The 14,027-nt window shown below is 48.5% G+C and overlaps 1 protein-coding gene and 1 long non-coding RNA gene across 3 annotated transcripts in view; one reads left to right on the top strand and one right to left on the bottom strand.

The window, feature by feature from the left end:
• Positions 1 to 12,707, bottom strand: part of SETD2 (SET domain containing 2, histone lysine methyltransferase) — a 55,157-nt gene extending 42,450 nt beyond the window's left edge. For both annotated transcript variants that reach the window (XR_009276744.1, XM_058830433.1), the window contains exons 1-2: positions 11,709 to 12,707; positions 545 to 560 (exon numbers count right to left, since the gene is read on the bottom strand). Coding sequence is in view for 1 of the 2 variants with exons in the window: in XM_058830433.1 (XP_058686416.1) it covers positions 545 to 560; positions 11,709 to 11,746 (54 nt within the window). In the remaining variant the exon portion in view is untranslated. The remainder of the gene's footprint in view (positions 1 to 544; positions 561 to 11,708) is intronic.
• Positions 11,061 to 13,845, top strand: LOC131575266 (uncharacterized). Its single transcript, XR_009276746.1, has 3 exons — positions 11,061 to 11,218; positions 12,703 to 13,048; positions 13,708 to 13,845. It is a non-coding gene; the product is annotated as an uncharacterized LOC131575266 (long non-coding RNA).
• Positions 13,846 to 14,027: the final 182 nt, after the last annotated feature.

The following is a 14,027-nucleotide window of genomic DNA, read 5'->3' as shown; positions in this document are numbered from 1 at the left end:
ATTTTATGAGAATTATTGCACTTACTTCCCAAATTTAATGGGGATTATTGCCCTTCCCAAATTTAATGGGAATTATTGCCTTTCCTTTCAAAATTTAATAAAAATTATTGCCCCTCATTCCCAAATTTAACAGGGATTATTGCCCCTTATTCCCAAATTTTATGGGAATTATTGCCCTTCCTTCCCAAATTTTATGAGAATTATTGCACTTACTTCCCAAATTTAATGGGGATTATTGCCCTTCCCAAATTTAATGGGAATTATTGCCTTTCCTTTCAAAATTTAATAAAAATTATTGCCCCTCATTCCCAAATTTAACAGGGATTATTGCCCCTCATTCCCAAATTTTATGGGAATTATTGCCCTTCCCAAATTTTATGGAATTATTGCCCTTCTTTCCCAAAAGTAGCCAGAGGAATCCCAGAAAAGCATCCACTTGCTTTATCCAGCCCCTCAGCGGCTCCGGATTCATGGAATTTCTCAGCCAAACCAACCCAGCCGGGCTCACAGGAGAGCCGGGAATGTCGGAATTTCTTTCACTCACCTCATTTTCTTCTTCTCTATTGCGATCCAGCCGGGGAAACATGGAAAAAAAAAAAACAGGGAAAGGAGGTGTGAACACCAGGAAGGAGCAGGAAATGTAACAGAGGCCATCTGGATTTGGAATGGGATTGGACTCGGAGCCGGGGCGGCACCCGGACACAAACCCGGCTCCGAGGAGAGCCCAGCACAGCTGGGAGGCTCCAAAATTCCCTGGAAAACCCCACATGGATTAGGACAGAGCAAACCTTTTTTGGAGAGAACTGGCTTGGTGTTGATTCCAGTTATTCCAACATGCTGCGGGAATAAAACCCACCAAAAAAAAGTAGTTGGAAAAGGTGGATTTGGGATTCTTTCCATTCAAATACTTCCCTCAATAACTGGAAGTTTCTGCCTCTCGAGACAGGAATTAAAGATTTTAATGAAGGTCTGAGCGCTGTGCACCTGCCCTGGCTAATTTGCATAATTAATCCCTATTTTGGCAGCTTGAAAATGGATTAATTAGGATCATTCTCCTGCTGAGCCAACAGGAAAGTTGGGAAAACCCAACTTTCCACTCAATTTCTCTGCTCCGATCCCACAGCGAAGTCGTTTCTCCCCAGGGAAGGAGAAGGAACAGGAACACAATTCCCTCTCCTCGCTCAATTCCTTGGAGAGTGCCAGGGAATTCCTGGGCCCTACAACCACACCCGAGCCAAGACTCATCCCAGAGATCCCAAAATCCCTCTCCAGCGCTCCGACACAGCTCAGAGCCGGAATTTTCCTACATTTCATTGGCTTTGTGGTGACAAAGCCAAAGATTTCCACCTCAAGCTCTGTGAGAAATATCCAGTTCTGGAAGAAAAAGTCCAAAGTTTCGTTACGGAGCGAGCCGGACGCGGTGATGACACGAGGACCCCCCACATTCCCACGGATCGGCGAGCGGGAGCTGGGATCAAAGGGATGTGCTGGGAAGAACATCCCACAAATTCCCCACAGGAATATTCTCCTGCCTTTCCAGAGGCTCCCATCCAATTGATCCAACGGCTTCAATTCCATCCGGGAAACCCCAAGGCGGGAATTCCGACCCGCGGATGGGATCTCACGGCGAGACAGGAATTCCAAATCCCGCGGATCCGGCAGCGCTTTGGCTGGAATTCAGGCCTAAAAGGAGCTTTCAATTTCAGGATCAGCAGGAGTTTGGGAATTTCAGGAAGCGTCACGTGGTTCCCGGGGCTGGGTTTGAGGTTCTGTGGGGTCAGCACTCCACAAAAAGCTGGAATTTGATGATTTAAGGGTCTTTCCCAACCTCGGTGATTCCAGGAAGATTTTCCAGCCTTCCTAAGCAGAGGCAGCAGGGAATTAGGACCACCAGATGGAAACTGAGGGTTCCAAAGTGCAAAAAACTCTCTTTATCCACAAAAATCCATCTTAAATCAGTTGGGAGAAAGGTAATTAAATTTCCTATTTATAATTAATAACGAGGATAATTAATGACAAGGAGAAAAGAGAGTTGGGATCGTTCAAATCCCAGAAAAATCAGCAGGAAAAGGAGAGGAATCAGGTGATCCCCATCCCTGGGAGGGTTTGAAGGTGTCCCTGGCTGGGACAGGATGATCCCGTTCCAACCCAATCCATTTGGGATTCTGGGATTCCATCCATTAAAATAAAAGGTGTTGACCTTCCTCAAAGCTGGATTATGGATCCCATTTCCTTCCCAGCCTCTTCCTTCTCCCCAAACCAAAAAAAAACAAAATTCCCATAAAAATAGAATTCCAAAATTAGGGAATGCGCTGCCGTTCCCTCAGGAACCTCGTGCCAAATTCCTCCCACGCCGAGATGGAGTTACGTAAAATCCCCCTGCTCCAACCTCTGATCCATCCCAATATTCCAGGGATTTTCCAGCACTTTTCCAGCTCCACGGGTCTGGAGCAATTCCCTCTGCTGCACTTTGCTCCCTGCAGGCACCAAAAATAAACCTGGAATGAAAATGAACGTGGAATTCCTGAACTTTTGGGGCTCCTTCCTGGGAAAATCGGGAGAAAAGGGTCGGTAAAATCCGAATTATTCAAGCCAAACACCCTGAGGAGCGCGAAGGAAATTGTAAAAATTAACCTAAAAAAACACAAATTCAAGCAAAGAACAAAAAAACAACCCCAGCACCTTTGATCTTTGATCTGTTTCCAGCTGCTCGGTGCCTTCCTTTTGCCCAAAAAACAAAAATCCAACACAAATTAAACTCCAGGAAAAGCTTTTTTAAGGCTACAGATCCCTAAATTTATATCAAATATCAAATTTATATCAAAATTCTTTACATGGACCACATTTCTATTAATTTTTCTTTTATATATGGAGCCACATTTCAACCAAAATTCTTTATCTGAGGCCACATTTCAATCAAAATTCCCTACGTGGAGCCAGATTTTGACCAAAATTCCTTCTCTGGAGCCATATTTTGACTAAAAAAATTCCATATTTTACCTTTATCAGCTTCTCTCCTGACGGAAACATCCCAATTTTCTCACGGGAATGGTGATAAAAAAGTAAAATTGGTGAGAAATTTGTGATAAAATATAAAAATGGTGATAAAGTAAAATTTAATTTGAATTCCAGGGTTCAGCTGCTCCAGCGTTTCTTGGTGCTTCACCAGGTTGAGCTGAAGGAGATTCTTCTCTTTTTCAAGTGCAAGCCACACAATAATTGGAATTTTATCCTGCTTTTCCTTACGCAAAAGGAGCCCCAAAAATGCCCTCAGGCTTCCAAAGTGTAAAAGACAAAACTTGAGGAGCCTCATCTCCCTTAAATCCTGAGGTTTTGCTCTTTTCTTCCCTTTAAAAGAGGAAAATCAGGAAGCCTGGAGCCTTTTTTATCTAAGTCTCAGCAGCCAGAGCTGAAAAGGGCCATTCCCAGCAGGAATTCAGCTCAGGAATTCCCAGGGATCCATCTCAAAGCCACCTCCACGTGCAAAGAAAGGGAAGAAAATGCAAAAGCTCAGCTCAGGAAATCGGGATTTAACCTGTTTTGTTTAGGCTGGGTCAGCCAAAAATATCCTGGATGCAGCTGGAATTCCGTGGATCATCACCCTCATCCGCCTGGAAGGCAACAAAAGAAACCAATTTCGGGTGGAAATTTGGAATTCCAGCAGGATCCTGAAGCCCAGAAGGAATTATCCATTATTATCCATTATTATCCATTATTATCCATTTTTTCCTAGATGCTGATGGAGAGCTGCATCCGTGGGTTCCTGCTGGGAATGCAAATCCCTGGAAACTGGGGAGGAAATTCCCTCTCTGCTGCTCTCCTTAATTCCAGAATTCCAGGGATATTAAAGCTCGTCCCATTCCCAGCCCTGCCATGAGCACCTTCCGCTATCCCAGGTTGTTCCCAGCCCTTGGACATTTCCAGGGATGGAACATCCAGAGTTTTTTCTGGGAAAACTGCTCCAGGGCCTCACTCCCCTCACAGCCAGATCCCAAATTTCCCCTCAATTCCCATCCTCCAGACCGCAGGATTTGCTGGAACACCCCCAGGCCTGAAGTGCCTTTGCTCCCATATTTATGAATCCCTAAAGTGGGATAAAAACCAAGGAAAAAAGTGCAGCTGTCCCTGTGTTTCATGGAATATTCATGGAGAAATTCCATGGAATACTGGGAGGAATTCCTGGGAATTCTTTTGTGCAGGTTTTTAATATCCTGACGTGTCCCCGCTCCCAAAAACACCGCAGTGCAAATGGAGAATGGACAAGCAGGAAAAGAGTTGGGAAGTTAACAGGGAATCCTGCTCCTTCCCAAAAAAAAAAACATGGAAAGGCATGTGGAGAGGGAAAATCCCTGGGAAAAATCTTATTTAAGCAGGAGCTGGAATCCAAGCTGGAAAATGAGGTCAGGGTGATGCAGCACGTCCCCAAATCCAGCTCTCCTGCTTCCCAAAATCCCCATTTCCATCCCAAAATCCCCATTTCCATCCCAGAATCCCCATTTCCATCCCAGAATCCCCATTTCCATCCCAAAATCCCCATTTCCAACACTCCCACTCAGGGTTTGGAGCTGGAAGTTTGGAGCAAGGGAAGTGAATCTGTTTCTGCTGGAATAGGAAAGAGGAGGGAGGATTGGATATTCCAGGGAAAAGATGGAGACAAATGTGTTGAAAATAGGGATTTATCCTTTCATTCATAAAAATGAGGAGCTGAGTGACTTAATTTATTAATTATTAATAATATTAATTATTATAATATTACCTTATTAATTATTAATAATTACTTAATTATTCCACAATTTATCTGTTGAATTTTAGAGAAGTCAAGATGTGCTCCAGGAAAAAGATCCAGTAAAGAAACAAATCTCCAAAATTTCTCTGCTCCTTCCTCCAACTGCCTGAGAATTCCCAAAGTCCCCCCAATTCCTGCTTTTCCCTAAGGAAAGAATTCCACCTGAAATCCTGACAGGAATCAAGAAATTCCACCTGAAATCCTGACACAAATCAAGAAATTCCACCTGAAATCCAATACAGGAATCAAGAAATTCCACCTGAAATCCTGACACAAATCAAGAAATTCCACCTGAAATCCTGACAGGAATCAAGGAATTCCACCTGAAATCCTGACAGGAATCAAGAAATTCCACCTGAAATCCTCACAGGAATCAAGGAAGAAATTCCACCTGAAATCCAATACAGGAATCAAGAAATTCCACCTGAAATCCTGACACAAATCAAGAAATTCCACCTGAAATCCTGACACAAATCAAGAAATTCCACCTGAAATCCTGACACAAATCAAGAAATTCCACCTGAAATCCAATACAGGAATCAAGAAATTCCACCTGAAATCCTCACAGGAATCAAGAAATTCCACCTGAAATCCAATACAGGAATCAAGAAATTCCACCTGAAATCCAATACAGGAATCAAGAAATTCCACCTGAAATCCTGACAGGAATCAAGAAATTCCACCTGAAATCCAATACAGGAATCAAGAAATTCCATCTGAAATCCTGACAGGAATCAAGAAAATAGAGGCACAAATCCCCACTGGAATTTAAAGCTCTTGGAAAACTTTTCCCTCCTCCTCCTCCTCCTCTGGGAGCAGGGAAGGAGATTCCAGCAGCACCTTCCCATAAATCCATGGAATTTAGCACGGGATGTAATCCCTGCCTCAAATCCTTCCTCGGAGCAATCCAAGGAAAAATCTCACAGGGAAAAGGGAATTGGAACTGCCCAAAATTCCCAAATTCTGGAACATCCTGAATTTCTCCAGGGATGAGGAGGATCCACACACGGGGCAGCAACTCCAGGATGATTCCCATGGATTTCCCCCTCTGGAATACCACAGGAGGGATGGACAGGCGGGAATTCCAACCCAAAATCCACACAAAAACCCAGCTGTCCAAAGAAACCCCCAAATCCACATTAAATCTAAAATTCCATGGAAATTTTGGCCACAGAGCAGCCAAGGACATCCTTTCACTCCGGATTTTCCTCCCCTCATTAACAATTCCTAATTCAAATTAAAACCGTCCTAAAGCCAAAGTTAGGCCGGACTTAAAGCTCAGGCTCAGTTCCACCACCAAAACATTTCCCCCACCAGCACCAAGCCACTTCCAGGACTGAAAATTTAGGAATTAGTGGGAATAGGAGGGAATTTTTGCCGATTTTTTACCAGTTTTTATCATTTTGCTCAAATCCCAAAATTATCTGTGCCCAGAGAAAGTTCCTCCTTTTTTAAGCTGCTCTTTGTAAATTCCTCAATTTAAGTTAAATTAGATAAAATAGATTAAAATAGATTTCAGGAGGAAAAGGATTTTGGGAGGAAGTTCTGGAAGCTGAAAACTTGAGGAATTTAGGAATTTTAAAATAATAAAGATAATAATCAGGAAAATCCCAATAATTAGGAAAAATAATCAGGAAAATCTCAATTTACTTACAATTGTTGCTACTGGGGACCGAGACAGGGATTCACTCCCAAGGACTGGGATCCATTCCCAAGGATTGGGATTCATTCCCAAGGATGAGGAATCATTCCCAAGGATTGGGATCCATTCCCAAGGATTGGGATCCATTCCCAGCACCTGGACAGGCAGAGGTCCTGCGACTCCACCTGAGCTGAGCAAAAAATTTGGGATTTGTGCTGAAAATCAGGGAAAAAACTCCTGGAGCAGCAAAGCCCCTCCCTCAGAGGGGGAGGATTTGGGAATGGCTCCAGGATCCAGCACTTGCTGCTTCCCCAGGAAAACCGGGAATTTTCCCTGAATGAGGCAGCGAATTCCAAGCTGGATCCTCTGGAGCCTGAATGACATCACCCCCCCAGGCACTGCTCGGCACCTTTGTCTCCCAAAATGCCTGGAAAACAAGGAATTCTCTCTTTGGGACACAAATGGATAAGGTGGCAACACTTCCCAACATCCCTAAAAAAAAAAAGGAGCCATCCCTGTCCTCTCCATCCCGAGATTTTGAGGTAAAACCATGGAATTTTAGTGCAATACCAAATATTCCCAAAATTCAGCAGAGCCCCAAATGTCCCGTTCTGAACCCAAACTCTTCCTGAATTTATCAATGGAATAAATAAATATATGGAAATAAGTGGAAATAAATGGAAATAAATTGAAATAAATAGCAATAAATAGCAATAAATAGAAATAAATAGAAATAAATGGAAATAAATGGAAATAAATAGAAATAAATAGAAATACACTGAAATACATAGAAATACATAGAAATACATAGAAACTGAAATAAATTTAAATAAATGGAAATAAATAGAAATAAATCAAAAGAAACAGAGAGAAATCAAAATAAATAGAAATAAATTGTAATAAATATCAATACATAGAAATAAATGGAAATAAATGGAAATAAATTGAAATAAATAGAAATAAATCAAAAGCAATAGAAAGAAATCAAAATAAATAGTAATAAATAGAAATAAATATCAATACATCGAAATAAACTGAAATAAATCAAAATAAATAGAGAAAAATAGAGAGAAATAGAAAGAAGTCAAAATAAACCGTAATAAATTGAAATAAATCAAAATAAATAAAGATAAATAGAGAAAAATAGAAATAAATAGATGTAAATAGAAATAAATAAATAGGAATAAATAGGAATAAACAGGAATAAATAGGAATAAATTGAAATAAAGAAATGGAAAGAAATAGAAAGAAAGAAATAAAAGGAAATAGAAAGAAAGAAATAGAAATAAGTCTAAATTCTCCAAGGGTTTCTTTCTTACCCAATTATAGCTGAAGTTTAACATCCTGGGATTTTGCCCAGCAGGAGCAGGGACACCTTGGGAATTGCTCTGAATTCCACAGGAGAGAATAAATCCCTTTCATGCTCCTTTACACCAGAAATTTCCCATAAAATTCCAAGCTGGGAACGTCGTGCAGGCAAGCACGAGGCACCAGGAGCAGGCAAAGCTCCCAAAAACACCAAGCACCAGGCTCTGGAATTTTTTCCTGTTGGATTTCCACTCCAATTCTGGAATTCCACATTAATTCTGGAATTATAAAGGTGCTGGGGAAGCTGGAAAATCTTGGAGCAATCCAGAGGGAATCCACTGGAAATGGGGATCCTGATCCAGGCTGATGCCTCCTCCTCACGTCAGTATTTTGGGATCAAATTTGGACTCCTGGCTCGGATTCTCCTGAATTTTAGGTCCAGTTCCAAGTCATTCCCTCTGGGATGCATCCCAAAAAGCTGAATTTTGCAGGAGAGGTGAAGCCACAGGGATGGAGCACTTTTAGGGAAGTTTACCTCCAAAAAATGGGAAAAGTCAGGTAAAAAAATCAGGGAAAAAGGAAATATTCTACGTAATAAAATGTTCTACCAACATTCCATCAACCACAGCCACACCTGGACGTCCTCAAGACTTTTCCTCAAGGAATTCTACAATTCTGGAAGGAAAAACACCCGTTTAAAACAGGTGTTGATAAATCCTCTCTTCCCTTCTAAATATCCAAAGAAATCAGATTTAAAATTGCCCTGAGAAGCCCCAGCTGCCCCATTCCTGGAAATGTCCCAGGTCAGGATCCCAAAGCCAAAGATATAAAGTGAATTTTCCTTAACTAATCCAACTTTCCAGACACATTAAAGCTGGAAAACCCCTGGACAGAAACCCCTGGAAAACCTCAGGCAGCCAGAGTTGAGTTTTTCCCTTTCCTCTCTCCATCCCACAGCCCATCATTAATAAATCATGGGACCATCATTAATTAAAGGAGGAGCATTCCAAGGGAATTGCAGGTGGAAAACTCAGCCAGGTGGATCAGGAGGTGCTCCAGGATCCAAAGGTGGCTGTTCCACCACGGCACATCCGCCTGTGCCGAGGGAACCGACCCCCTGGGATGGTTTCCATCAGGGAAAGGCAGAAAAGAGAATCCAGATTCCCAGAAAAACCAGCCAGTCCCAAAGTGACACCGACAGGGAACAGCCTGGGAGACTCTACAGTATGAACATCAAAAATAAAATCCTTGGCAACAGCCACAGCCAAAATCCTGGAGCTCCAGACTGTCGGAATCCGTATCAAAACCGAAGGAATCCGCTCTGATCCTAAATCCCAACCCTCCAAAGCACCCGGCACGGCCCGTCGGGATCACCGGCGTGCCTGGGAAAGCATCTTCCCCCAAAATGGAGCTGAATTCCCGCTGGGAGCTCTCCAGGAGCAGATGGATGAATGCAGCTGCCATTATGACACGAGGAAAAGAAATCCTTGGAGTCTCAGCACGGAGGGGTCGCTGCTCCAAGAGGTTCCTGCACCCTCAGGATGGCAAATCTTGGAATGTTCTCCCAGGAAACAGCAGTTGAAGCGGCTGCTGCTCACGGCAGGACACGAACATCCATCGGTGTCCATCGGGAACAGCTTGTCCAGAGCAGCTGGGGCTGCCCCAGATCCCTGGGAATGTCCAAGGCCAGGCTGGACAGGGCTTGGGACAGTGGGAGGTGGCACTGGGTGAGCTTTGAGGTCCTTTCCAACCCAAACCATCCAGGATTCTAAGCAGCTCCATGGAGAAGCTCCATGTGGAACGTGGTGGTGGCAGCTCCGAGCTCTGGGAATTGGGCTGGCCCAAATTTAAGCATCCAAAGAGTCAAGGAGACCTGGTTCTGCTGGATACCGAAGCTCCCAGGAATCCGAGCTCTGCTTGATGAGCGGACACGCAGAGCGACCCACGAGGTAAAAACGAGCCAGAGTTCCTTTCCCACAGGAAAATCCCAGTGAAAGCCGTCGGCTCCCGGCTCAGCATCCGCCTGCTCCAGCCAGCCTGGAGCTCCAGCTCATCCCTGGAAGTGCCCAGGGCCAGCTGGGATGGGGCTTGGAGCAGCCTGGGACAGTGGGAGGTGCCCCTGCCATGGGATGATCCTTAGGGCCCCTTCCCACCCAAACCATCCAGTGAGTAATTCCCAGCAAAAGGAAGGGATTCACCAGGCTCTGAACCCTCTCCAAGCAGCACAATCCCAACGTTCCGAGCTATCAAAGCAACTCATCCCAAAAAACCAACCCCGCACGTCCTTCCTCATCCCAGCCCGCGGCGGGTACGGAACGGGGGAAGCCACAACCGCCCCACAGCCAGCACGGTTCGCTCGGAATTCTGCTCTTCCCAAACACCCAACTGATCCTCAGACATTCCCAACAACCTTCAGCCAATTATCCCAAACCAACGCGGCTCGGACGCGGAGGGAACGCCGGGATTCGAGGTGGGGATGGGGAAACAACAATGCTAAAAACACCAGGAGACCTCCCAAAAACTTTGTGAGTGCCAACATGGAACACCCAGCCCAAGGAAACCCCAAAATCAGGCAAATTAATCCATATTTCCATTAAAAAGTCATCAGAGGAGCTGCTCCAGCTACTTTCAACAGCCCAGGTTGGCACCACTGGATATTTTTAGACAACAAACAGCGACGTGAGACAACCTGGACACTTCTGGACACCAAATTCCAAGTGCCAAACCAATCCCGGGCACGAGGATCCCTCCACGCGCTCCATACGACAAAAGCAAAACACCTGAATTAGCCTGAAAGTTTTGGGGTGAACAAGAGAGTCCTTTGGACCCAGAGGGTCTCCTGGGAAGGGATCATCCCAGCAGGGTTAAGCTGAAGTAAAACAGGATTTACTCCCATCCTGGGACAAAACACAACCCGGATTCCAAATGAAATCCTCCATTCCTCACTAATTTTAGAAGGCTCAGCCACGGGCACCGTTTCAGCTGCAACAAGGGGAAGCTGTTCCTCAGCTGCTCCAGGTGGGCACACGGGAAGAATTCACTCAAAAAAGGTTTGCTCTGTTGTCCCTGCTCGAAAAAAACACCATTTTTAGCTTTGCCTCCAATCCGGCCATCGCTCTGGTGGGGGGTGCTCCGTGCCAGATCTCTGCTCCTTCCACCCCAGAGCTGGCAAAGTTTATGGAGCCCCTGAATCCTTCACCAAGGAAGTCTAAAAATGTAAAAATAGCGTTGAGAACCAGCGGGAAACGGGTTGGGGGGGAGAAGCCCGGCAGGGACGCAGTGACTTCTTATGAGAGGAGATAAAGCCGGAGGCCCTGGCGGGATCAGGGGGTGGCTTGGTGAAATTCCCCATCCAGAGGAGAACCAGAGTTCCCGGCCATTAGGCTGCTCCCCCTTCCCTGGCTCCTTCCTCCTGGCAGAAAATGGGGTCAGGGCAGGGGCCGCCCGCGGGGAGAGAATCCCAGGGGTAAAAGCAAGACGAGGTTCGGTAACTAGAAAAAATAGCATTAATGATAACAATAATAATAATAATAATCAAGAAGGTAGTGAAAAATGGCCCCGCGGGGAGGCCGGGACACGTCCGCACGCTCCGCCCGGCTCCCCCCGCGCACCCCCGGGCAGGGCCGGGACAGGGAAAGGGACACGGGCAAGGGGAACACGGCCCCCGAGCCCAGCCGAGCCGCCAGCCCCGGCGCGGCCGCTCCCGCCGCCCGCTCTCCGCCCTCCCCGCGCTCCCTGCCCGCCCTCCCCGCGCCCGCCCCGGCCGCGGCCATCACGCAAGGCCGGGGATGCGCGGCCTACCCCGGACCGGCGGGAGGACGGAGGGAAGGGGAAGGGAAAGGGCGGCGGTACAGGGAAAGAGAAGGGGCAAAAGGAACGGGAATGGGAAGGGGAACGGGAAGGGGCAGCGGCCCGGGTGCCGGCGGCCGCGCGGTGCCGGCGGGCCCGAGGCCGCGGAGGGCCCGCGCTTACTCCGGCGTGGGGTGCTCCGGGTCGTAGAAATCCCCCATGGTGGGTGGGCGGGCGCGGGGCTCCGCAAGTGCCCCCTGGCCGGGGAGGCCCCGCTCGCCCCGTCGGGGCTCCTCACATGGTCCGGCGGGGCCCCCCCGCCACCCGCGCCCAGCCCGGCCCGGCCCCGCCGCGATCCGCCCCGGCCGCCGGCTCCTCCTCCCGCGGCACCGCGCAGCACCGGGAGCCCTCCGGGAGCGGCCGCCGAGCCCCGGGCCACGCCGGCATCGGGCCCGCCGTGCCGGTCAGCCGCGGCTCCGCCGGGAATTCGCTCGGAACGCAGCGGGATCAGCCCCGAGATCGCCCAGGCCACGGCGGGGACCGCGCCGGAATGGGCCGCGGTGCCACCGGGATCCCAGCGGGATCAGCCGCGGCACCGCCGGGACTTTATCGGGAGCATCCTGGGAGCGGTGCGGGGATGGCACGGCGGGATCAGCCTGGGTGTCACTGGGATCCCAGCGGGATCGGCCGCGGGACTGCCGGGATCTCCTCCGGGTCAGCCGCAGAACCGGCAGGATCTCCTCGGGATCGCGCCTGGGTCACTGCCAGCACCGGCCACGGGATCCCTCGGATCTCCCCGGGATCACCAGGACCGCACCAGCCTCACCCTGCGATCGCCACTGCAGGTTCAGCCACACTATTCCCGGGATCTCAGTGGGATTTCCCTGCAGGATCTCCTTGGGATCAGCCCTGGGATCCTCAGGAATCACCGGGAGCAGACGGGAGATCACCCGGATCAGCTGCAGGGCTGCCAGGATCACCGGGGCTACACCTGAATGGCTCAGGGAACAGGGCAGGATCTTCCCGGGATCTCTCAGCATCACGCTGGGATCACCCCCAGGATCACACCCTGAGATCACACCCGGACACCAGCACCCCTTAGCACCAAATCCCTGGGGCAGTTCCAGGCCCCATTTGCCCTAAAAATCACTAAAACCCCTCTTTTTTCCTTTCACAGGTCATTTCCCATCTTCCTGATCCATGGGAGAGCTCCTCCATGGAATGGTGCTGGAGCACTTCAGGAGACCCAGCTGCTTCTGGGATGTTTGTTCACATGGAATCCTCCAAACCACATTTACAGCTTCCAAGACTGAGATTTCTGGGATTTCCCCAGATTTGGGAGCACGGTGTGGGCAGGAGGGACCCACAGGGATGAAGTGGGAAGCAGAGGAGGGCTGGGTATAAGGAAGGACAAAGAAAGGTTCGGTTCCAGTCCCCTGGAAGCGTTTTCTTGGGAAATCCAGCCTGGCCTGAATTCCCAGCAGCTTTTTCAGCCTCTGGAATTGGATCATTACAAGGAAAAGGTGATTTCTGGGATGTTCTCCAGCGCCCTTCCAGGGGGCAGGTGCTGTTATAGGAACAGAGGGAAGCTCCAACAAATTCCAAAAACCACGGATTCATTCCCTTTCCCAGTTTTCCATGGAAAATCTGGGATGCCCAAATGGGGGCTGCTCCCGCCATGGCTGGTGCTGCTTTTGGCAGCAGGAGGTTCCCCAGGACGCTGCAGCACAGGGCGTTGACTTTGGGGTTTTCAGCTTCCCAAACCATCTTGAGGGAGCTGGAGGGGCTCATCCTGGAGAAGAGGCGGCTCAGGGGGCACCTCCTGGCTCCCTGCAATTCCCTGGAAGAAGGTTGGAGCCAGGAGGGGTCGGGCTCTGCTGACAGGACAAGAGGGAAGGGCCTCAAGGGGAGGTTTGGGTGGGATATTGGGAATATTCCCCCTGGAAAGGGCTCTCCAGGCCCCAGGGAGAGGAGACTCACCCAGGGCAGCTGCCCAGGGCAGGGGTGGAGTCCCCATTGCTGGAGGGATTTCAAAGCCCTGTGGATGTGACACTTGGGGACACGGTCAGGGGTGGCCTTGGCAGTGCTGGGGGATGGTGGGACTTGTTCTTGGAGAGCTTTTCCAAGCAAAACCATTCCGTGATTCCCCAGAAATGAATCTTTGTTTCATTCCCTTCTCCAGGCAGATCCAACAGGCCAAGCCATGAATTTGTTGCTCCAATGGGAACAAGCCCAGGAGAGCTTCAGCTCCAGCACCAGGAAAGATGGAATCAGGAGCAGCCTGGCTTATCCACAGCAACCCCTGTGCTGTGACCCTGCCTTTTCCAGAGGCTCAGGAAAATCACTGGTGCTGTTGGAACTCCCTGGCTCCTGGCCTGTCCAAACAGCAACATCGATCCCCAAAAACTCCCTGCCTGCCCAAAGGTTGGGTGCTTTGCTTTTCCCGCTGTTTATTTTGATAAATCGATGGTGGACATGGGCATGAGGCACTTCCTGAGGTGG

Source organism: Poecile atricapillus, chromosome 2 (genome assembly GCF_030490865.1).
Source record: "Poecile atricapillus isolate bPoeAtr1 chromosome 2, bPoeAtr1.hap1, whole genome shotgun sequence".
Taxonomy (NCBI): domain Eukaryota; kingdom Metazoa; phylum Chordata; class Aves; order Passeriformes; family Paridae; genus Poecile; species Poecile atricapillus.
This window is presented reverse-complemented; position numbering and strand designations above follow the sequence as displayed.